Source organism: Hemicordylus capensis, chromosome 4 (assembly GCF_027244095.1).
Source record: "Hemicordylus capensis ecotype Gifberg chromosome 4, rHemCap1.1.pri, whole genome shotgun sequence".
Taxonomy (NCBI): Eukaryota; Metazoa; Chordata; class Lepidosauria; order Squamata; family Cordylidae; genus Hemicordylus; species Hemicordylus capensis.
In genome coordinates this window covers 293037089-293060530 of record NC_069660.1, presented here as the reverse complement: position 1 = coordinate 293060530, position 23442 = coordinate 293037089, and the positions used below count along the sequence as shown (strand labels likewise).

General features: G+C 43.4%; 1 protein-coding gene across 2 annotated transcripts; it reads right to left on the bottom strand.

Annotated features, from left to right (window-relative positions):
• Positions 1–4055: 4055 nt before the first annotated feature.
• On the bottom strand, positions 4056–21173 carry EBAG9 (estrogen receptor binding site associated antigen 9). 2 transcript variants are annotated; one of them, XM_053313484.1, is made up of 7 exons: positions 20914–21173; positions 15431–15528; positions 11247–11325; positions 10951–11109; positions 9879–9986; positions 7898–7989; positions 4056–4581 (listed from the first exon to the last, which is right to left on the bottom strand). In XM_053313484.1, the coding sequence occupies exons 2-7, from the start codon at positions 15511–15513 to the stop codon at positions 4461–4463; spliced, it is 642 nt and encodes a 213-aa protein (XP_053169459.1). In that variant the 5' UTR covers positions 15514–15528; positions 20914–21173; the 3' UTR covers positions 4056–4460. The 2 variants fall into 2 exon arrangements, with proteins under 2 accessions (XP_053169459.1, XP_053169460.1); XM_053313485.1 differs by lacking the exon at positions 20914–21173 and adding an exon at positions 20503–20634.
• Positions 21174–23442: the final 2269 nt, after the last annotated feature.

Genomic DNA, 23442 nt, shown 5'->3' with positions numbered 1-23442 from the left:
TGCCACTGCAGGATGTCTGAATGTGCTGCTGGGGCTTCCTTAATCACGTGAAGGGGGTGTTTCATCTGACTTGCCTCTAAACTCAACTCACAGCCCTTCATGACATAGTCTGCTGATGCATGGTGGGCTTCAAAGAGATAAAGAAAATTGCTTTCCCCCCCCCCAGGCAACAGTGTTCAGAAACTGCAGAGTCACACAGTGTAAGTGAATGTATTTTGAGAAACTGAAATTTTTCCCTGGAATCAAGTATGGAGAATTTTCTGGGAAGATTTCAATTTCAGAAAACTTTCCACCCCACTTCTGATAAATACAATAAAGCCACACCCAGATTCTGAGATTAAAAATTAGTTCTACTGAAAGAGAAATGGCTAAGGGAGAGGCAAGTGATGAGTATGGAGCAGTTCACTTCGCAATTGGGTCAGATCCAGATTTAAACCAACTGGTCTGTTGGCACCACATATAGATGAAGCCTACATGAGAATTTTAACCTTGTTTAAACTTGGTTCTCCAACCACTGCATCACACTTGCTCTCCTTAATTTAACGATAACTCAAAGGACATGACTGAGGTACTCCCCATGACAGTTTCTAATAGTTGCCAGAGAAAGGGCCCAATCCAGCAGTACTTGCGCTTACTCAGGGTGGTAAGTTACAACTGGCTGGATGTGAGTGTGGGGAGAATACGCCTTTGAGTGCATGTTGGGCCATGTACCCCATTTGAAGCAATGCAATAAGACAGTGACCTTCACGATTTTTCAAGCAGGGACCAGTTTGGTAATAAACCAAAACCCTTCAGTTGTGAAAGCCATTTCCCATAGTGCTGACCTCTGCATAGTGCTGCACTTTTCTCAGCACGGGGCGGCCCTTTAGATATGGAGGCGCTCTCTTAAGAGCTCTAGGAGGAAAGCACTGGGAATGGCTACTCAACCCAACACTCTGTTCAGACCTTCCAAGATCATGCATAGGCTCAAGAAGACTCAGGTTGCCTTCAAGGAGCCTCCCTACTCCCAGCACTGGGCAGCACAGTGAGCACGGTAGCCTCCACATGATACCAAGGGGACTTTGCAGAATATTTCAGCTTTCCTCACACAGGCTCAAACAAACAAGGACTGCACTTAGGGTTGATGGGGGTGCCACTGGCTCCTGGGTCTTACAATGAAAAACACTGCAATGATATATGTTACTGAAGAATAATAGTGTAATAACATTGCTGTAAACTGCCCAGAAATGGAAGTTTGGGGTAGTGTACAAATACAATAAATAATCTACTTTAGAGCAAGATAATTTCACGTTACTTAGATGTCAAGGATTTTTAAATTATGTAGTTACAGTGTTTTGAGAACATTGTTTGACAAGGAAGATCAAGCACAGGTCAGAGCCAAGCACACCAGTCCTAATCACACTTTCTTTTAAGTAAGTTCAACACACTCTTGTACAGGAGAACCTCGATATTTGCGGATCCAGCATCCACGGTTTTACATATCCATGGTTAATAGACATAGGTGGTAAAAGTCAGGCCAAAAAGGGGGTTAAACTCACGTATTTGCATATCGGGGGTGGCTGGAAATGACCTCAGAGGTCATTTCTAGCTGCCATTTTGAGTGCAGGAACCATTTTATGGTTCATTTACTTGAGAAAACTGACAATTTCTGGCTTCAGGGGGGACATTGCTGGAGGCCCATAGAGCACAGTAGGGCACTTTATTTTGCCCTTTTTACCCAATTGTTCAATTGTTTGGGGGGGGGCAATTTCTGGGCCTCCAGGAACCTAACCCCCATGATCCAATTGCCCCAATGACTTGCTATTCACGGTTTCTGTATCCGTGGTAATTGCAGAGAATAGGACCCCCACAAATATCAAGGTCCTTCTGTACTATAGTTGTCTTCCTGTAGCATGTTTTATTTCCACATTTTTTTTCTCTCATGCACAAAAGCAGGTTTTTAATTATCCCAGAAGTATGTTTTCCAAGAATCTGTTTGATTCATTGATCTGTAGCTACAACTCAAATCTTTTAAGGAAAAGCCTTTTTTAAAAGTATGGGACAGTTTATTTCACAATTGGGTCATAACATTTTCTACAGCAAACATTTTGCATTATGTATTTTTAACTGAGGTTATCAAGAGGGTGCCTATGTGTATATGTGAAAGAGGCACGCACAGACTTGAGGGAAGATTAAGGAAGCTTAAAAGAAAGATCTGCTATACCAAAGCTCTTTAAGTTCAGAATTCATAAACAGTAGCCTGATACATATGAACCTCCCTGAAATCTGTGACAATACCTATCCCGTTTTTTAATCAAAATCCAGTAGTGAGATTTTACAGCTGGTAATTATATCCCACTCCTTTCTTCTAGGATCACATTAATGACTTTTTAGGAACCACTGAGTAATTAGAAGCATCAACTAATTAATGAATTGCTGATGGACATGTCCTTTAACCAACTGATCAAATTTAAGTTATCTTTATTACCAGAACAGCCATACAAGGCACTTTTGGAGGGAATACTGAAGAAAGTGTGAGATAACAGTCTAATTTAGAAATAAGGTATGTCTCACAATCCCGGTTCACTCAATGTTAGTCATCACCTAGTCCTACAAACCAAAATATTACTCACAGTTGGAGTCCTGTTTCTTTCAGTCATTTAGTCATGACTGATGTTACCCTTTTCCTCACCTGGTGGATCGTAAAGCTAGGAAGAAAGGTCCTAATTTTACACAGGTCATAGTTAAGATTTTCTCTCAGGTAGAAATTGGTTTCCCTTGTGACTGGAAATGCATTGAATATTTTACATAATGAATTATTGGCTTGCTGATGTGCTCTGGCATTGAGGGTGGAACTCCACACCAGTAGCAAGAATCACAGGATGGTCAGTGCTGCACATTAGAACACTAGCATAGAGAAGTCCATTCCATGAAAGTTGTTTTTGGTTTCTTCTGCACAATAAAAAGTAAGGCATTGGCTAGACCTAAGACAAGAGAGCCAAAGTAGCAATCCTTGCTCTCTTTTCTAGCCCAGGGCTGACAGGTCAAACCAAAAGAAGGGGTCAGGGGCATGACTAATTCTCTAAGCAAGAGATCCCAGAAAAACAACATCTGTAAGTTTTCTCAGCTGTCTTCAGTTTTGGCAAACAGCCCAGGAATTAGCCCAGCATACTAAATTAAGAGCCACGTACCTAGTTGGAGTACTCACTCCTGCTCAAGCAACTGCCCATTTCTTTTCTTAGAGAGGTCCGTCTCAAATTGAGCTATGACAACTCAGTATTTCCACATGATGCTCTTCAGAGTTTGAACGCTTGGCATAGATGCAATAACTCTTAGTTACAATGAACAGAATCTTTATTCACACTCGCTCCAGAACAAACCTGATCTCATGCACTGGGTCATGAGAAATGGGAAAGTTCTTTCACCTGAGTTCTGACATCATAATCTGGCTTTGTAGGCAGACTCAAAGCTCATCTGGCTGCCACTGACTGAGTTGCTGTGATGTCACAGAACACGAAAGGGAAGTTATATATGTAGTTTAACAATGGTGGTTTAAGATCTATTGATAGCCTTTGGACCACCACCTGAACAGTTTAGGAGGCTTTTCCTGCAAGATGACAGGCTTGCTTTTTTGCTTGCTTGCTTGATCTGTTGCTTTTATGTGGGAAATGGAAGATAATTCATGCTGTCCCAGCTTGAGCTCTACTTTAGCAGGGCTTTTGCCCTAGACATGGAAAGATGCTAACAAGTAGTACATTTTATCTGCAAGGAACAAAGCAAGATTACCACCCTCTTGGAAAGCTTTAGTCTACAGCCACTGTGATGTACTGCTGTTCTCAAAAACAAGCACTGGAAATGGTGTCAGATAAAAGCCTCATTTAATTTTCTCCCAGCTTCAGAAAGTTTGCTTACAGTTATGCTAAAAAAAGCAACTACTCCGTGGATGGCATTAAGCAAGTTATTCTCTCCTACACACAACGCTGTCAGCTCAAAGAACTTCCCTAGAATTTACAATGAGGCACTTAGGAGTGCAGTAATGGCAGGGTTTGTGAAAAAGCAAGCAGAGAAGCAAGACATTCTTTAAAATTATTTAATTACCCACCTTTCAGGTAATACGCATAATAGACAATGAAGTCGATTGCCATCATTCAATTATTTACACCCTCTTTTCCCTTAAGCTTCAAACAGGCATTCAAAGTTTATGCAGCAGTGTCTCTTCTTGCAGGAGGAGAGTGCTGGGATAGGGCTTCTGCAGGTACACTGTCCTGTCCTGGTAGGATTTAGTGGGATGGTACTTTTTTGCAGTCTCAGTTGTCCAGTTGAACATCCTTTGTGGAAGAACTGTGTCTCCCAAGATGGCTTTAAAAATGAAGCAGTGAGCTGGAGTCCCCAAAATACTGAGATCAATACAAAACGATGCATATGCCTTTGAAGAGGATTCTCTCCCCTGTGCTGGCACCATGAAATCAGAACTAATGACGTTAGGACAGCTTCACTCCAATTTTATTTTGCTCTTTCTTCATTAACCGCTGCACTTCTTTCTCCATTTTCTTCCTTTGTTGCTCAGCTGCTCTTTTTTCCCTTTCTACTATTTTCTGTTGTCTGCAATTTAAAGATGACATTTTAAAAAAAAATTCAAAAAAGCAAAGCTCTTTATCAAGCCATTTTTGAAGGAACGGTTTTTGTGAGCAACTCCTTTTGATACTGCATGGCAGTCATTTCCTGAAGTTCACCATTGTTGTTAAATGGAACTCCGTGGTACTACTGGGTTTCACACTAATATTTCACCATGAAATTAGAATACATAGTATCAATAGGGGAAATCACAAATGACACAATACAAATGGAGTGAGTTGACTTCAGTCTTCCTATATTTAACTAGAATACCTTTTAGTTTTTAAAATTACTAAGCAAAAAAGCACATTCACGATCTCTTAAGGCATACTAAATGTAAGTGATTTTGAGTATGAACCCTTACTTAAGAACATAGACCCTTGCTGGATAAGGTAAGGGTCTATACCATTCTCTGCAAGAATTTCAGTAAGCATAGGCAGCACTAGGTGGTCTCTTGATGGATCATGTGCCATCTTCTGCCCATTCCTCCTACAGGATATTGTCTCTATTTGAGTTGCTGTTGTCTTGAAACAGTATGATGGATTGTTTCATAAGCTCCTTTCCACTTAGGAAAGTGGCTAACAATGACTTGACTATGGCACGGAAACAGCACTGCACAAGAAACCTGGCATTAACTAGAAGAAACAGCAATTCCCAGAAACACAGATGGAAGCGGGATTTGTTTTACTCTAGCCAGGTAGGAGACTAGTCACCTTAGCTGTTTACTGAGCCCTCTACTGGCTACTCAAGGTATTTGAAAGTGAATTTAGTACTCTCAACATGTAATAGAGACACTCTCCAGCCAGGATCTCACACATCAGACTCCATGGAAAAGTCAATCATCCGCTCATGTCATTTAAAAAAATCACTAAGCACAACAGCTCTTAATTACCACCAGTTAAACTACTGCAGCAAATCAAATCTGTCCCTTTTCTTCTATGACTACAGTGCTCACAGAATGGAGGCCAGTGGATATTGTGCAGTTCTCACCATTTTACTGGGCATGCATTCATTCCATAGCACTTTTAGAAGTCATTTCCATTGATTAAAAAAGGTGAGAGATCTATATGCAGGTACTCTGAGCACTGCACATTAGGGCTGTGCCCAGACAAAATTATCAGATCAAATCTGATGCAAGTGATTATTGAATCATTTGTCTGTTAATTGTACTAGCCCAGACTGAATAAATGATACATTATTATTGGGTTGCTGCATCAGCCCACAGGAGATAATAAAAATATATTATTGTATGTAAGAGTCAGACAAAATTCAGGCATGACAGACACCTTAGAGTTGATGGTGGATCCTTCTTAGGTCTTGATACTATCCCCACCCCCCACTTCACACTTTTGCATTCAGCCCGGATGAGAAATATGCAATTGCAACCTCTTTCCCAGCATTCCTCTAATGAGTTGCTCACAGAAAGATGGAGTTTGGGTTCAGACAGCTTGTAATACACAATTCTATGTCACTCCCATGTACTGTGATTGGAAGAGAGATGAACCAATGGCAGCATACAGGAGAACCTTGTTATATGCCAATTCTATATCAGTGGTTTCACATATTCACTAGTGTCTAATTGACACCCAGTTTCATTATCCGTGGCTAAAGTGTGCCATCAAGTTGATTTCAACTCCTGGCGCCCACAAAGCCCTGTGGTTGTCTTTGGTAGAATACAGGAGGAGTTTACCATTGCCTCCTCTCATGCAGTATGAGATTATGCCTTTCAGCATCTTCCTGTATCGCTGCTGCCAAGCATTTCCCTGCTGCGCCACTTAAGGTGCTACACAAAGGGGTTAAAATCCACGTATCCATGGTTCCTAGGGGGCCATAAGAGACCACAGAGGTCATTTCCGGCCACTGTATTGTGGCTCATTTTAGCCTAATTTTTTGTTTAAATCCACAACTTTGGGGACCATTTGGGGGGGAATTCCTGGACGCCAGGAGGCCCATGGAGCATGGCAGGGCATTTATTTCATCCGTTTCTGTGTTTTTTGGGTGCTTTGGGGTAGTTTTTTCTGAGTCTGGGAACCTAACTCCTACGTTCCCATACTCAATGACATTATCCACAGTATTATGCGGGAATGGAACCCCCGTAGATAATGAGGTCCACCTGTACTTGGAGCAACTGTAAACTTGAGGCACCAAAGCAGAGATGCCAACCACAGCACCAGATTCAACAAGCTCTCTTCAACCCTTCCTTAGTGATTTCCACACAAGACACAGCACCACATTCAACAAGCACATTTTGAGACATCAGCAGCAACAACTACAGAGAAAAGCATGTAACAGCCACCTGATCATCAGATGGGGAGTTCAATCCAGTCTCATACAATACAGAAATATTGTATCAGGAGGTGCCAATATTAGCAATTTTGCATTGACCACTATATAATGCAAAATAATGCCAATAAGGGTTATATTAAATCAGATAAAATTATTGTTTGAAGCATAGCCCTAGAACAAAGCAGAGTAGGAGTGCACAGAGAAGTCATGAATGGAATCAGACACAATTGGCTGAGGTAGAGGAATTTAAGAATGGAGTGTAGAGTATAGCATCCCTATGAGGAGACAGGCAGGCAATATCAGGGTTACACTAATCTTTAGATGCGGATGACAAATATGAAGGGCTTTAGCACCCAGCTAAGTAGTCTGTGTTTCCACAAAGAAACTGTTGGTGACTTTTGTCATCAACTTCTATAAAAAAGGTATGAAAAAAAGAGGATATCCACAGAACTTTGAAGTAGGGGGCCCCTTGAAGACTGGTACCTATCTCAAAACACATTTTCACCTGTACTTTGCCACATATTTAAAAGATTTATAGCTTGCTTTTAAATTAAAGCAGTTTACAGTACAAAATAAAAAAGAACATGTACGAATTACATGCGGAAGCTGTGAAACTGCTGGGTTTATAAATGCCTGGGTAAATAAAACCAGAACAAAATGAATTTTTAGGTCACTTTTACCCTGTCTTTTGACTTTAAAAACCCTCAAGTGGTTTAGCTTTAAAATTGGGCTAGACACCAGGCAAACTGTCCTAAGGAGAGCATTCTGTACTTATTTTAATAAAAATTTGGGGATAGTAAAACAGATGTTATGATTCGAGTTCCTAGCAGTAATATCATGGTGTTTCTACTCCAGTTATTTCTGTGTTTAATTCTCTTAATCCAGTTTCATTCTTAAACGAATGCTGAACAGCAGTTTCCATGTTTTAGAGTGGTTATCATCCCAGAAAACCATGTCTCACAGTTAGTCAGAACTGTGAACTTCTGCTACATTTTGGCTCAACTCCAAAACTATATACCTTAGAACTTCCTCTGCTTGCCAGGATGCATCTTCCTCTTCTTCCCAGGCATTTGTGTTTTCCTGCCATGTCTCCAAGTCACCCAATTCCGGCTGGAAACAGAGTATCACACACACAGAGTATCACACTGCTCAATTCAAATATTCTCCCAATCTCAGGAAGCTATTTCTACATATCAGGGATGCATCACTCTATTAAGAACACTATAATTCTAGTTTATAATGGGGAATAGTGAAATTAGCCTTCAATCCTTCTTCCCTGAAAAAAATCCGAAGTACTGAAAAACAAAGGACCAATCATCTACTGAACCAAGTACAAATATAGAACCATGTTCAAGTAACGGATCTGCTTTCTAGTGTCAGCCAAGATCCCCTTTATGCATACAATACTTTTTCTGTGTTCTTGCCATGATGCTTTCTATTAACATCCCTTTTCAAACTTCTCCCCCAAAATACACGTGTTTAAAGCCAGACACAACAATTCAAGAACTAGTGGCAAGAAGATTAGCTGAAATAATATTGTGACTGAGAACTTTTTAAAAAATAAACAATGCCATGGATGGCAGTGAACATGAAAAGAAATTAATTTTCAAGACAGAGATACCTGAAAGCTTCTCCAGTGGATCACTAAACTGGCTCTCCAGTGCTAATGATTTGCTAGTTCTACCTCTGGGGCAACATTTAAGAGGTTTCTGCCATTCTTTGTGCACAAGCAGGACGAAAATAGAACCCACAGGCTCAGGCAACACTTTGATTTATAAAGTGCTGCTTTTGGAGATCAGTCATATACAAGATTTCTTACAGGCTTTTATCTATCTATCTATCTTATTAATTCCTGAAGACCGTCCAGGGGGATGCATGGGGATGTCACAAGCCACACCTCCACTGAAACATCTGATTGGGCAGTGGGGATTCACAGTGGGGCAGTGTGGATTGGGCAGATAGGAAGAAGGAGCCTGTGAGAGCAGAAGCACCACAGTGATTGGGTAGTGGCGATTCCATATGCAGATAAGGAGGAGGAGCCTGTGATGTTTAAGGTTGGTTGGAATGCAACTATAACTAGTCGGAAGATGTTTTGTCAGCAGCCTGAGGGGAGTGAGCGGCCATGGCAGCACTGGCAGCAAGGAAGGACCCAGTCAACCACTGCTGCTGATTGGGGCTACTGAGGCCATTGTCAGAGGGAAGTAGGCAGGCAAGGGATGGGCCAGGGCCTGTCAGCAGCCTGAGGGGAACGAGCAGCCATGGTGGTGGCAGCAGTGAGGAACGGCCTGGTCAACCACTGCTGCTGCTCCTGTGGGGAGCAGGAGGAGCGCGGCTCGGGTGAGGAGGTCTCTGGGGCTGCAGCTTGGCCAATAGGCAGCAGCAATACTGCAGCCACAACCAAGAGGGGTGAGGGGGATGGAAGCAACGGGATGGAGGAGGAGGAACAGGAGTGCAGCTCAGTGAAGGTGGGGAGATCTCTGAGGTGAGTGGGGCTGTGGCAGGGGGTGAAGGGAGCAATCAAGAACTAGCACGCAGATGCTCTAGAGTGCACGAGAGTTCCAGCACTGAAGCGGAGAGAAATAATGGCAGCAGCGGCGAAGGGCTGGCAGGCGAAGCCCTGCCAGCCAGGAGGAGGCGGCAGGAGGTGGGCCAGCCTGGCCCTGGCCCACCTGCCAGGGTGAGGCAGCAGCAGTGGGACCTGCCCGGCCGCCCGGAGGAAGCGGGGGGGGGGGGGAGGGGAGTGGGCGGTTGGCCAGCCAGAAAGCCGGGCATGCCAGCGTGGGGTGGGTGGATGGCTGGGCCCAACTAGAGGCACAGATGCTCTGCGCCTGGGCCCACTAGTATATTATTTAATGACTGGAAGTTGGTCCAGAACTGCATCTAATTTTCAAACATTCCAACAATAATATGAGAGCATATTAACAAGCAAAAGTAGCTGCATTTTCTCCTCAGAAAAATACTTATCTGGAAACAAAGATCAGTATGGAAAGGATACTTACAGATTGGTGAATAAAAGGAACATCTTGTGAAGCTGCTAATCTACTAGAAAACCCTACACTGCCATCCTGGTTCCCAAAATTTAAGGGCTCACGTTTTTTAACAATAATCTGAAAGACAACATTGAAGAAGAAAGAGGAAACAAAGTTAGGAATAGTGTCATTATTAGCAGCCTGAATGTAAAAATATTCAATTAGCTGAGCTGCGGTCGCCCATATTGTGGAAAATGCAGTGTGCATGAAGGGGACCAATGCATGCAGAACGCTTGTTCATGGCTGCTTAATTGTTTCTCCACAAAAAGTGGCAGGAATTCAAATCTTTACACATTTTTCAGGTTCCCCCTTTCACATTAATGCTCGTGACTACTGTATAAATCTTCCCAAACCACACAATAATTTTATCCTGCAACAGAAACAGGGCCTACCTTACTAGATGAGAAGGTTTAGCATTCCTATTGCAATGCATGGCATATTAATGGTTCACTTATTATTAACAATCTATATAATATACTAAGGTCATATGTGGCAAGCCCCACCCAGGCAGCACTAAGCACAAGCGTGGTGAGAGAGAGCTGGCGTAGCATGATGGCGGCGGCCAAAGTGGGCATCTTGGGGGCATACTCAGTTGAGGAAGAGCAGGAGGGCGAGGAGAGAGAAGGCAGGAGATGGGCTGAGGCGGGCAGCTGCTACCAAGGAAGAGCAGGAGCCAAGCTTGATAGCATTAGATGGTAAAAGTGACACAAAAGATTGACAAAGAGATAATGAAACCTCAAAAGTCTCCCATGTGACAGTAGTACCAAAGAATTGCCCATGCTGCTGAACTTCCAGTTACCCAGAACATCCATATATATTGCTCTATATGGGCTAAGACATACTATTTCACAAGACCGCCCTGTGCTTGATGCTCATCTTGTTTTCCCAGCACAGAGGTCCACTGCACACTTAGTCCAGCTGATCCACATGGGAAAACCAATTTTCGTGCACTGATAGCTGTTGTTGAATTGCAATGATTGTTCTAGTAGTTGTCATGATTTTACATCATCATATTGAAACATTACAAGTGCTGGAAACATACTTTCTGAGTCTTCCTTATTGTTGGTGTCATGTCCTTAAAATAGTCAGGCTCCATTTCTTCCAAACCATTTTCTTGACCAGCCACATTGCCATTACCACCTTCTACCTTCACACTTGTAGGTGCATCTTCATCCCATGAAGTCCAATCTTCTACTTCTGACTAAGGAGTAAACAAAGAGACTTCAGCATTCTATTCGCTACCTGACATTAATCATCAACAGTCTACATTTTAAGATGATGGTTGGTAGAATGTGGTACTGTTCAACCACTGATATCCAGGCTATTAAAAGGTATTACCTGTTTAGGAACAGATGAATAATCCACAGTAGTTGGCAAAGTTATTTGATCTCCACTTAGTTTTCGTCCTCTTCCACTTCTGAAAAAGAAATGTAGGATTCTTCCTAGCTCTGAAAACATCAACACTACATAGAACTACTGGCAATAAGCTACAGAAAGAAAGAATAGTTCTTTAAACGCTAAATAAAAATGTAGGGGTTTAAAAAGGATCACCTACATTCATGCAAATAAATTCAACATCACAATACTTCATTAAAAATGAAAGCCTTCCAGCTGCTTTTAAATGTCATGCTTTCACCCACAGCTCTAAATCCCAAATGATACCTTGCACTGTCTGTACAATCAAATTATGCAGATATTTCTCAGCTAAAACACAAGAAATTTCTTTGAGAAACTTTGGCAAGAAAGTCTGCTGTGAATTAGTAGGATCCAAGTTTCACAAAATATTCAGATGCAAGGAAATGACCATGTGATATAAAGAGATTCAAATATGATTTCACTATTGTTTTTCTTGAGCATGCCAAAGAGAATTCCAGTCAAACCAGAAAATTGAGCGGATAGTATCTTATCTGCAGTGTATCTATGCTTTTCTACATATACAGATGTTTCATGACAACATCCTGGCATCACAAAGACCCCTCCATGTTAGTTCTGTAACAGAAGCTGAGATTACAAAAAACAAACAAACAAACAACAACAAAAAACCCCACAAAAAACCATGTGAACAATGACTGGGGTACTAATAAGTACTTGAGGCACTCAAGGACTTGGTCAAGCCCAGCAATATTTTCCCCCAAATTTCTGTGCTCTTTGCATGCCTCCCCACCACCCAAACATATTATAAATTGTTTTTGAAAATCCCTGTTTCAAAAGCAGATTGCCATGTGATAAAAACAGCCTATTTCAGAAACAAAAGCTCAAATCCCCTTTGGGTGCATATAATTGGATGTCAAGTTACTGTATAGTAAGTCACTGCTACACTGCTTTAAGTATTCTAATGGAAGGCTAAGGGACAAATGTATACCACCAAAACAAACTTTGGCGCTGTTGAGGACGGTCCAGCTCAACATATCAGAACCAGAGGTACCAACTTAGAAGTATGTGGAATATAGGCCTGTGTCTGATTTCATTTTATATTAAGAATTCAATTAAATGCCTGAACTAAAGGTGAACTGGCCTAATGCTCTCAACTGCTCTGTGAAGGAGGAGGCAGTCCAGCATTGTGTTGTGAAATGGGTAAGCACAAAAGCCAGGCCTGAATGCTATATACAAATGCTAAAATGCGACTCACTACCAGATAATGTCTGTAGAAGAGGCCAGGGGCTGATCTCGCCCCCTTCCTGCTGCAAGAAATCCATGTTAATCCTTATCAACGATTAACTCAATTGCTCTCTATAGAGATTCAACATAGGTAGATGCATACAAAGAAAATACCTGTAGACTTTAATTCTTACCTCACTGATGCTTCTGCCCTAGCCAAATGTATTGAACTCGTCTCACACATGTACCCCTTTTGATGTTACTTTAAATATTCTCTTGTTATAATTACACACTAGATAGAGGTACACAAGAAATAATGTAATTGCTGTCTCACACAAATAGAACTAATTCTCTCACTAACTCCTGACTTTTAACACCTTTTGGGAAGATGCCATTTGTAGCTCAGAGACGCAGATTTGCTTTGGGCAATGTTCCCCCTCCCTTCTAAGCGCACAGTTTACAGAAGATGAGATTCAGATCTCTCTGGACTGGCCAATATCCTGAATAATTAAAAGACATTGTCCAGAAGGTAGCAGCAAGTTGTCACCTTTTTGGGGGACCCAGGAAAAGATGAGATTTGAATAGATTCTATGACAGATCAAAGGAAAATACACTATAAAGAAGGAGGCTACTAGACAGAGAGTCAGCAGTCTTGTGCCTACAGGCATTCTGCTCACAAGGATCCCAGAGTTTGCTGCTAAGCCGTGGGGCAACAGCAGGAACTCTGTCCATGGACAGGAGCTGTCTGTGACTTCTACTGTGCAGTGAGAAGTCAAGAAATCCCCAGCCATGGTGCTCTGGCTCTCAGCCGTGATCTGAGCAACTGCAAACACTCCTGTCTCCAACCAAATAGCCTCACTCCTTCAGTTGAAGAGATCCACCGCTCTCAAGTCTCTCTGATTCTGGTAATATGCTGCTCCTACAAGAATTGGATCACTCCATCTTTCCCCCTCCTTCTCCTCCCCCCACTTTTCCTCTACTAATTCCTGAACCATGCCAGCCCTCAGCCTTCCTTACACCCCCCCCTTTTTCCGTCTGTATCTGAATTGTATTAGGCTATAGGAAGATTTAATGCACACACATATGTTAGTTAGGAACACGTTGAATATTGGTGTTGGCTAGGATGTTCTGTTTAAATGCTGTTAGTAATATTGATAGAGTGTTCTGCTTTCTGCTAGATTATGTTGTTACTCTTTTATACTCAATAAAGCCCATTGAATCCTTTTAGGAGCGGTTTGATCTCCTTTCTTTCTTGCGCCCAGATCCTACATGGTCACCATATAAAAGAACTTGGTCACTTGGTGATACTATGAGCCAGGCCTAATTTTGTATGCTAGCGTTTAGTATATAAATCAGGCCTGGACCTTAACAGTGCACATATTTTGGCTATTTATTTCAGTTTGTTGTCCATCCTATTCTTCCTTGTTCAAGACTCTTGGGTCGACTGGATACTTCAAAGTCAACTCCATGTTGTTGGGCTTTCCCTAGCAACTTTTATTGGAATTCTATTTGGTATTTACCAATATTACACTTACAAGATACTTAGTTTCTTAATCTGGACAAGTCATTGGCCTGCATCTAGAAATGGAATGAGGCACGTTCACATCTTTAACAACTGGGTTTCCCTGTAATACATAAAAGAAGCCCAATCCTTTTCCGATTGCTGCTTTTGTGGTAAAACTTGGCAATTTAGATACATGTTTAACATCCAAAAGTGAATACAGTACGCTCTCACATGTATTTTGTCTATACCAGAGTACAAATAGTAAAAAGCAACAATACTGGAGGTGGCAAATTTGCTATAATCAGTATGAATTTGTTACCCTTTTTAAAGTATTCAGATTCTGTAACAGTTGAAATTGTATGAGTTTGCACTTTAAGAAAAAAAAATATTGCTAACTCTTCCAAGTACTCCAAAAATTCAGACCAATTAATGCTGACAATAGTGATGTGCCTGGACTGGTCCGGAGGCCATTCTACAGGCCTCCGGACCGGTCTGGACATGGGCGGTTCGAGTGGAGGGTTCCTTTAAGGGTGGGGAAGGGTTTACTTACCCTCCCGCCGCTTTCCCCCCTCCAGCGCACGTATTTTCTTTAGTAATCGGGGCGGCAGGATACCTCCCTGCCCTTTAAGAAGCCTTTTGTGCATGTGCACGTCGTGCGCGCGCTTCTCGACTCCACGGCGTGAAAGCCGTTTTAAGCCTTTTGCAGCCAAGCAGGGGAAGGGGCGGCAGGGAGTTATCCTACTGCCCTGATTACTAAAGGAAACGTGTGCATGTGCAAAGGCTTCTTAAAGCCTTTTGCAGCCAAGTGGGGGAAGGGGCGGCAGGGAGGTATCCTGCCGCCATGATTACTAAAAAAAATACGTGTGTGCGTGCGCAAAAGGCTTCTTAAAGCCTTTTGCAGCCAAGCGGAGAAAGGGGCGGCAGGGAGGTATCCTGCCGCCCCAATTACTAAAGAAAATAGGTGCACTGGAGGGGGGGAAGCAGCGGGAGGGGTAAGTAAACCCTCCCCTTCACTTAAAGGAACCCCCCACCCCAGTGCCAGGCTGCAGGTCCGTGGTTCCGTGCACACCCCTAGCTAACAACACTAAAAGGAGGGGATCAATGTAAATTTTACTTTTTAAAACTTTTTAAAACCAGCTTAATCAAACAAAGCTTCAGCGGAACTAAAGCTGAATTATTACTAATGGGTCAATTAAAGAATTCAGTACTCTGCATAAAAGAGCTGCTAAAGAGCTGGCACTCTTTGGTACAAGCCATTTATATGCAGAGAGTTATGCAAGTCATGATACAGCTTAAACTATTTCCTTGCTTTCACCATCCAGTCATAAAAAGCAAACCAAACATTTTCAAAAGGAAGATGAAAATAGGTTAGGAACAAATTCCAACTAAACTAAAGTCACACACAAAATCTGCTACTTACCTGCATATTAACCTCTTAAAAAAAGAGAGTACTGCTGCCAGGCACGTACAGATTTTAAAGAGACGGAATTGTGTAATGGCCATGGTGAAAGTCTTCACCTGCAAAAAGAGAAAAGGAAGTTATGGTAACATTTCCTGTCATACTGATGCAGAAGATAGTGCAGATACTCCAATATGACTAGAGCCCTTAGGCATGGTCTCCAGGCATCTCCATGCATCCTCAGGGCCTGTCAGGAGATGGGATAGATGGAGTAAGGTAAAGTGTACCATCAAGTCGGTGTCGACTCCTGGCGCCCACAGAGCCCTGCGGTTTTCTTGGGTAGAATAAAGGAGGGGTTTACCATTGCCTCCTCTCGCGCAGTATATAGTACCAACTAGTAGTGTGCATGGATCGGTTCGGAGGCCATTCTACTGGCCTCCGAACCGGTCCGGACAAGGGGTGGTTTTGGTTCGGGAGGGTTAGGGTGGGGGGGTCCATTAAGGGCGGGGGGGTTTACTCACCCCTCCCGCGCTTTGCTGCTTCGGCGCCATAATTAGTTTAAAAAATGCGCCGCAGAATCCCTCGCCGCTCCGGGGCTCCTTCTTGACTTCAAAATCGGGCGGCAGGAGATGTCCGGCAGGAGATGTCCGTCCGTCTGCCCGCCCCCTTCCCTGCCTTCTGCGAAGTGCAGGGAGCCTTCTGCGAGCGCGCGCGCAGAAGGCTCCCTGCTTCTGCGCACGCAGAAGGCTCCCTGCACTTCGCAGAAGGCAGGGAAGGGGGCGGGCGGACGGACGGACATCTCCCCGCCGCCCGCCCGAGCGCTTTAGCACTCGGTCCGGGGCGAGATTTAAAGAGCTCAAATGGCTTGAGGGGGCTTTGGGGGCGGCAGGGAAGTATCCTGCCGCCCGATTTTGAAGTCAAGAAGGAGCCCCAGAGCGGCGAGGGATTCTGCGGCGCATTTTTTAAACTAATTATGGCGCCGAAGCAGCAAAGCGCGGGAGGGGTGAGTAAAGCCCCCCCCGCCCTTAATGGACCCCCCCACCCCAGTGCCGAGCCGCAGGTCCGCGGTCCGGTGCACACCCCTAGTACCAACGGGGATTTGAACTGGCAACCTTCTGCTTGTTAGTCAAGCATTTCCCCACTGCGCCACTTAAGGTGACTTATAAATGTAGTATTCCAACAGTAATCCCAAAGCAAGTCTGCAAACCAGAATGGATAAGCCCTAACACGATCATATATTTCAGGGGAACGACACACATTTTCTGCCCCAAACAAATGGTAGTGGTGTGTGTAACGTGTGTTTATGGGCATGCTCAGCTGGACCACAGGAAAAGCATATACATTCTACCAAAAAATATTATGGATCTATTGTTCTAGATACAATAGAAGACATGGGATGGAAATGCAAAAGTAGTTTAACTTTGAATATACAGGGGGTGCTTACTGTTCAGTGCTTACCGCATTTCCTAGATAGTACCACAATGAATAGCTGCATTTTACACAAAGTGAAATCACTACATTTTACATCAAGTGAAATCAGAGACAAATCTGGAGGGTCCTTCTGATCAGGCAAAGTATCCAAAGGAATTCCGAAGGATATTTGAAAGAAATTAAAATACAACAGTTTGCAGAAGGTGCCTGAACCTTGTTTCTAGAGATGCCCCTGTTCTACTGCAGCCCCCCATGCCACAATGTCCCTGGGGTCTCTTGACTTTTAAGAGCAGCTGCCAGGGGGCACGGAAGAGTAAAGATGGTTTGTGTGGCTGCTATTCTGTTACTCTGGGTATAAGCCAATATGATTGTAACACACCAAATGGCAAGATGGTCACAGCACAGAAGAGAACACCAGGGGATGAGCGACACTGCCCAGTTTCTGCTTGAACATCGCTTTACAAGGATATATTATCACAAGCCTTTAGGACAACACATCACAGCAGCTGAAGCTTCAGTGGCAATAACAAAATGGGCAACACTGAGGGAAGAATGGGTTACAAGTATATACCGTGTTTCCCTGAAAATAAGACAGTGTCTTATATTAATTTTAGCCCCAAAAAATGCACTAGGGCATATTAGCGGTACATCAGAAATTACTGCTAGGTCTTACTTTCGGGGTAGGTCTTACTTTCAGGGAAACAGGGTAATATAACTGTACCCTCCAAACCACTCTTGGTATGGAGGCTTCCAACAGTAGCTACTGCACTGTGGGTAAAGGGGTGGCATATGTGCAACACTGCTTCACACTGCTCTAACTGGATAGGCTTGACTTCAGATCTGCTTAGCCCAATGCAGTGGAAATATAGCCCTACTATTAGAAAAGTACCCCCCAAACAAAAAAAAAATTGAGCAAGGAAAAGCAACTCAACATATTTACCTGTACTAATAGAAATTGATTTAGAAGGTTTAGAAAAGTCATGAGATATATAATATTTCCTCTACAATACACAATGGACAATACATACACAATGGACATTATTCTTTAAATGGAAGTTCATTCATGCTATTAGCTATAAAGATGATATTTTTGCCCCCTCCACCCCCCAGTCTTTTTAGTATTTAAAATATGTACAAATCTTATTATACAGATAGGTTGTGTGCAGACTTTCAACTAGTAAGAATCACCACCTAGTCTTAATCAAAGTTTAATTGGAAGTGAGCCATATTGATGTTAATGGCATTTACTTTCATGTAAATACAGCTCAAAACAGATAGTTTCTCTTTATATATAATTCTGTTCCCCTCCACCCAAGAAATGTACAATATTTTATATCTGCATCTCTGAAAGAAGCATTGTAACCCTGTTGCAGCACAGCCAACAAACTCTTTATCTAAAAGGGAACAAGTTAACACAAGAGATTAAACACAGAAAAGATCAGGAAACCATCTACTTGGTTTGTCCTAATGCGTATGGACAAATCCAGAAACTTTCATAGCAAAGTAGTAGCTCCTGGAGAAACACTCTGAAAATTTCAAGTTTTATAATGTATCCCACAGTTCTAACAATTTAAGTGTTAAATAACAAGAATATATCTCAACCAGCAAGTTGTACTAGTTACAGCAATTTGAAGCCAATCCCAGCGAAGAGTGCCAGACACTTGGCATTATAAAGCATGAACACTTAACTTTACACCAGTCAGATGTCACATGGGTTTTTCTTCCCTACTAATGTGCATAACTGTGCAAAGGTAAAGAAATTATGTTGTGTTAGCAGCTTGCAAACAAAGTTGCAAGAATTCATGTGACATTCTGCTGGAGGTCCCCTTTCTCTCAAATCATAACCTCACCTAATTGAAGCATGTGAATAGGGATGTAATTCTTATAGCAAATAATTCTATTCCATGTGCAGCTTGATTTGCTCTATGCTGACATGCTAACCTATGTCAGCATCATGTTTCAAATTTTAACCTTCTTAAAAGAGAACTGATCAAAGGCACAAAGTTCAAGATTTCACTTTTAAACTTAAAATTACAAGGTCAAAGTATCTCAATTCAAATGAAATCCAGAACATATGCCTGCAAGAGATAAGAGTATATTAAGTAGGCTGCACAGTTAAATTCACATGTAGATCCCCCCACTCCAAGACCCAAACATGCATACTACATTCAAAATAATGGAGTAAGAGTAACAAATCATGATGTGCAGCCTACTGTCTCCATAATGGTTTGGCCCAGGGCTGCTGTGAACTTCAAAGGTAGCCCTGCAGCTACTGCAGAATTTCCACAGGTCTCCCCATTGTCAAGACAGCTCCGGGGCAGACTATTTCAGAGACAGTAGGCTGTGCATATTGCCAGCCATTATCTACGTTAGTACTCAGAATTCCCAAGACTAGCTTGACTAGTTGCTGCAATTTTACAAAACAAAAATTCAATGCAGCCAAAAGTTCAGTGCAGTTTTGCCAGAGCCTTGGGAGCTACCAGCATGAAACAGCAGCTAGGGGATGAAGAGCCAGTCACAAAATGGCAGCTCATACATGCACAGAATAAAGGATTTTAACTTCAAAGCCTCTGAATTCCAGGATTTTTCTGCAAGGGAGCAAAATAGTCCACTTACTGGGGAATGAAGAGAGATGAGTTAAGGGGAGAGAAAGTAAAAGCAGTCTTGAGCACCCATAGAGGGGGAGACTTTTAATGGTGTGGCCGTGTCCCATTAAGCCAGTCAAACAGATCTGCAGTATTGACTGGAAGGGAAGAGAGAGAGTGGGAGAAGCAAGGCCAAACACTTGGAGAGTTATTTCAGATAAGCCCAGGAGCTTTAGCCCAACTCTCTTATCCCACACTGTATATGGTAGACATGAATGTATGTGTACACGAAAAAATGGCATATTCAACCTCAGCCTTTCCACCTCCCATCAGTCTGTTTTTTAGATTGTGCGTGCTTCAGGGCAGGGGCCTATCTTCTCAGTCCATAACACTTGATACACAGATGGAACAGCAATCACAATCCTTACTTAGAATTAGTGAGTACACTGCCAAAGATGCCCTTATCAATTTAGGAGAGACGGATAGCAGAGGCAAGGCATCTTGGGGAATGGATCCTGGACTCTGGTCCTTCAGATACTGGGCAGTATACTGTGGCAACAGATCCCTGCCTTGACCAGCTAATACAACCTGGACTTGCTCTGCAACGTGAGCCAACACAGAGTGGGAAATGCAGTTGAAACGGTCTCTCTACAGCTGAAGAGTCATTCCCAGATCAGGAGAATGTGATCACCCTAACCCTAGAATAAGGCCGGAAACCGCAGGACTAGAAGCAAGCCCAGGATTTGTTAACGTTGCCTACTGTGCACCTTTTCTTCGAAGTCTCTATACTGCACACAAGATAATAGCCTCAAGGGAAAACGAGACGGGAGCGACCTACGGCTGCTTTTAAGTCTCATAGTGTAATCTTTCAAAGGGCATTCCAGGCTGGTCAACCAACGGTGGGTTCCATTCCAAGCGGCAAAAGGAAGGAGAAGGGAGTGGCCAAGGGAACTCGCTGCTACGCTGTCTTTCGACTCCACCTGAGAGCAGAGCCTGTGCTATTTCTAGTTTCCTTACAGCGACCATAGGCGTTTCTCTAGCAATCCACGCCTCATAAAGAACAATCATCCCGAATACCTAACAGGGCGTAGTTTGCAGAAGGGGTTTCCAGCCTCGAGTTAGTGCCATCTCCTTCTCCTTCCCGCCCCCCAAGACAGCCTCCTTTTGTTTTACAGACCAGTAGCTAGCGGAAGGGAGAGGAGATGTGGCTGGGTGCGCATGCGCGGACAGCCCCTTCCCTGTCTCTCCTCAGATTCGCCCAAAAAGGTGCTCGACCCACCTTTACCGCTGAGAGGGGTGGGGCGGAGGCGGGCACCACTTAGACCCATTGGGCCGCTCGTTCCGAGGGCGAGCCAGCGGAGGCCGGCGAGGGGAGGGGGAGCCGCGGCTAACCAACCAGGGGCTGCCAGCTCGGGACCGCTCACCTGTCCTCGACATGACAGCGGAAAAAAGCGAGTCCCAGCCCGTCAGTCGGTGACGGCGACTCACCTTGGCCGATGGTGGGGCGGAGAGAAGGAAGCGGCGCGGACCGAGCCGAGGGGGAGCCGCTTCCCTCGGCGGCCGAGGGCTCCCTTCATTCACAAGCGGATGCGACCTCTTGCTCCGTTGCTGCTGTCGTCACCGCCGCCATAGCCTCCCTGGCGGGACACCGCCAGCTCGGCCTAACTGTCACCTGGGAAACCTAAAAGCTCAGCCCCGCCTCTTCCGGCCGCAAACCCGTCGCCCTTCAGCCAACCGAAAGCGGCCTATAAGCCGGGGACAGGAAGAGACGTTCTGCGCAAGCTCTTATCTGGGCCTCGCCGCCCTGGGACGGCTCGTCTGAGGGAGGGAAGAAGTTGGGAGGCGGGGCTTCCGCCAGAGCTGTCCCACGTGGTACAGTGGCGCTTTGGGGGGGTAACCGGGCAGTTTCCATGGCAACTTGCCTGGATGGAACCCACCCGTTTGGCGGGCCCGTCTCAAAATGCTGGGCAGCAAGAGGCAGTGGCTTGCAGCACTTTACAGCCTTGCTGGTGCCTTCCCGAGCCTGTGGGAAAGCGGGCTGTAAGAAGCAGACTCATTTACCCTCCAAGACTGGCTTGGAATCCCAAGGAATCAGAATCCATCCGCCAAGATTTCTGGAGATTGTAATAGTTTGCATTTGTAAGAAATATTGGGGGGAAACGCTGAGGAAACATCTCCATAAATAGCTGCAAAGTTGGCAACCCAGCTGCATTCAGGGCCCTTTTTTGTGTTTGTTTAAAGGTGCGAGGTGCAATTGCCCTGGGCCACACAGAGCTTCTGCCCACCAATCCAAAGTATGGTTCAGTATTTGAAGTGATCAGATTGATCCTTTTCTTCAAGGCAGTAAAACGAATAATTTAAAATATAAGTCCAGGAAGGAAAGGTTGTGCTATGCAGTCAGTATTGACTCCTGGGGACCACAGAGCCAGTCATGTTGTTTTCTTGGTAGAATACAGCACAACATGCCTTCAGCACCTTCCTAAATCACTGCTGCCTGATATAGGAGTTTCCCATATTCTGGGAAACCAACAGCCGCCTGCTCTCTAGGCAGGTTGCCTCCCCACTGCACCATTAGGTGGCACATAAGTACAGGATCAAGAGTTATTTTAGCATTTTGGGTTATTACATTGACACAGGATGCAATGGCTGACATACTGCAACATTACACACACAGAATGCAACATTTGCAAGACTGCAAAAACTCTGTGGAGACTTTGCACTTTGCAACAAGAAAAATGGGAAGGGACCCATCCAAGAAATCACACCATGATACAGTACATTTTTAGTTTCTCCATGACTTGATAGTAATTTCCCCATGCTCCAATATTAAAGCTTGTTTGTATCATTAATCTAATCTAAAATAGAGAGAAAAATTAGAGAAGGAAGGCTTAGAAATTATACACTACATTTTTCTGATTTCTAATCCTATCTTATTTTGTGTTGACTGAAGATTTTTTTATTTTGTCAACGTATTGGGAACATCACAGAATTAAGTGCACGTATACACACCACTGAGACCTGACATCCACAAACATACTCAAAACTATAAACCTTGAACTAAGGCTGCAACCCTATGCATATATACGTGGAAGTATATCCTACTGAATTCAATTGGACATACTTCTGAGTGTAGAAGTGCAGTACATGTTTAAAATTAAAACCTCAGATTTATCATTCAGTTGCAATGTCACCCTCAAGGATGAATAAACTTGCTCACCAATTTCTTCAAGGTCTTGTCAGCAAACATGGGCACAAATCAAAAGTTCCATTGATTTAAAGGGGATTTACTTCCATATATATACATGCAATAATCCTAAACATATTTATTCAACATTAAATCTAATTTTCAGTAGGACTTCTAACTAAACTATTTTGCAATAAAGACAGAATGGTAGGAAGTAAGGACCCACATGACAGCAAACTTGTTTATTGATTTCATGACTCTCAAGTAGATTCTGAGCTGGCAAAGGCCAAAACAGGAGTAGGGTACCTTACTGATACAAACATACTACTTTTAGCATCTTGGTGTCTTGTTCTTATTCTTTGTGCCTACCTTCCTCTGATGGCACAGACTATGAACAGCAGAGGAAGGAGTTTCAAGGCACAAAACATTATTTTCAAGCAAGCATGAACTGTATAGAAAATTGTATTGAAAATCACAGAATCTGGCTTCAATTGCCATGACAACTCACTATCCCTCATGTTGTTCTATATAAATGAGTGATGCCTTTTAAGCTTATACTCACAATACATGCAAAAGGGTAAGGAGGATATTAATAAAAGGCTGCAACAACAAGCAGCATTGAACAGGAATTATCCATAGCTGAATAACCACAATATCACATGAGCATCATTCCTTCTTTTTGCTCTACCACTGTACTGTTTTGCAATTAAGATAAGTGCTTAACGTACCATGGGTTCTATGGTTACCATTATCATGGTACACTTCCAGAGACATTTAGCCTGAAGATCCAATAATAGCCAAGGTGCAACATGAAAGATGTCCACGCACGCAAA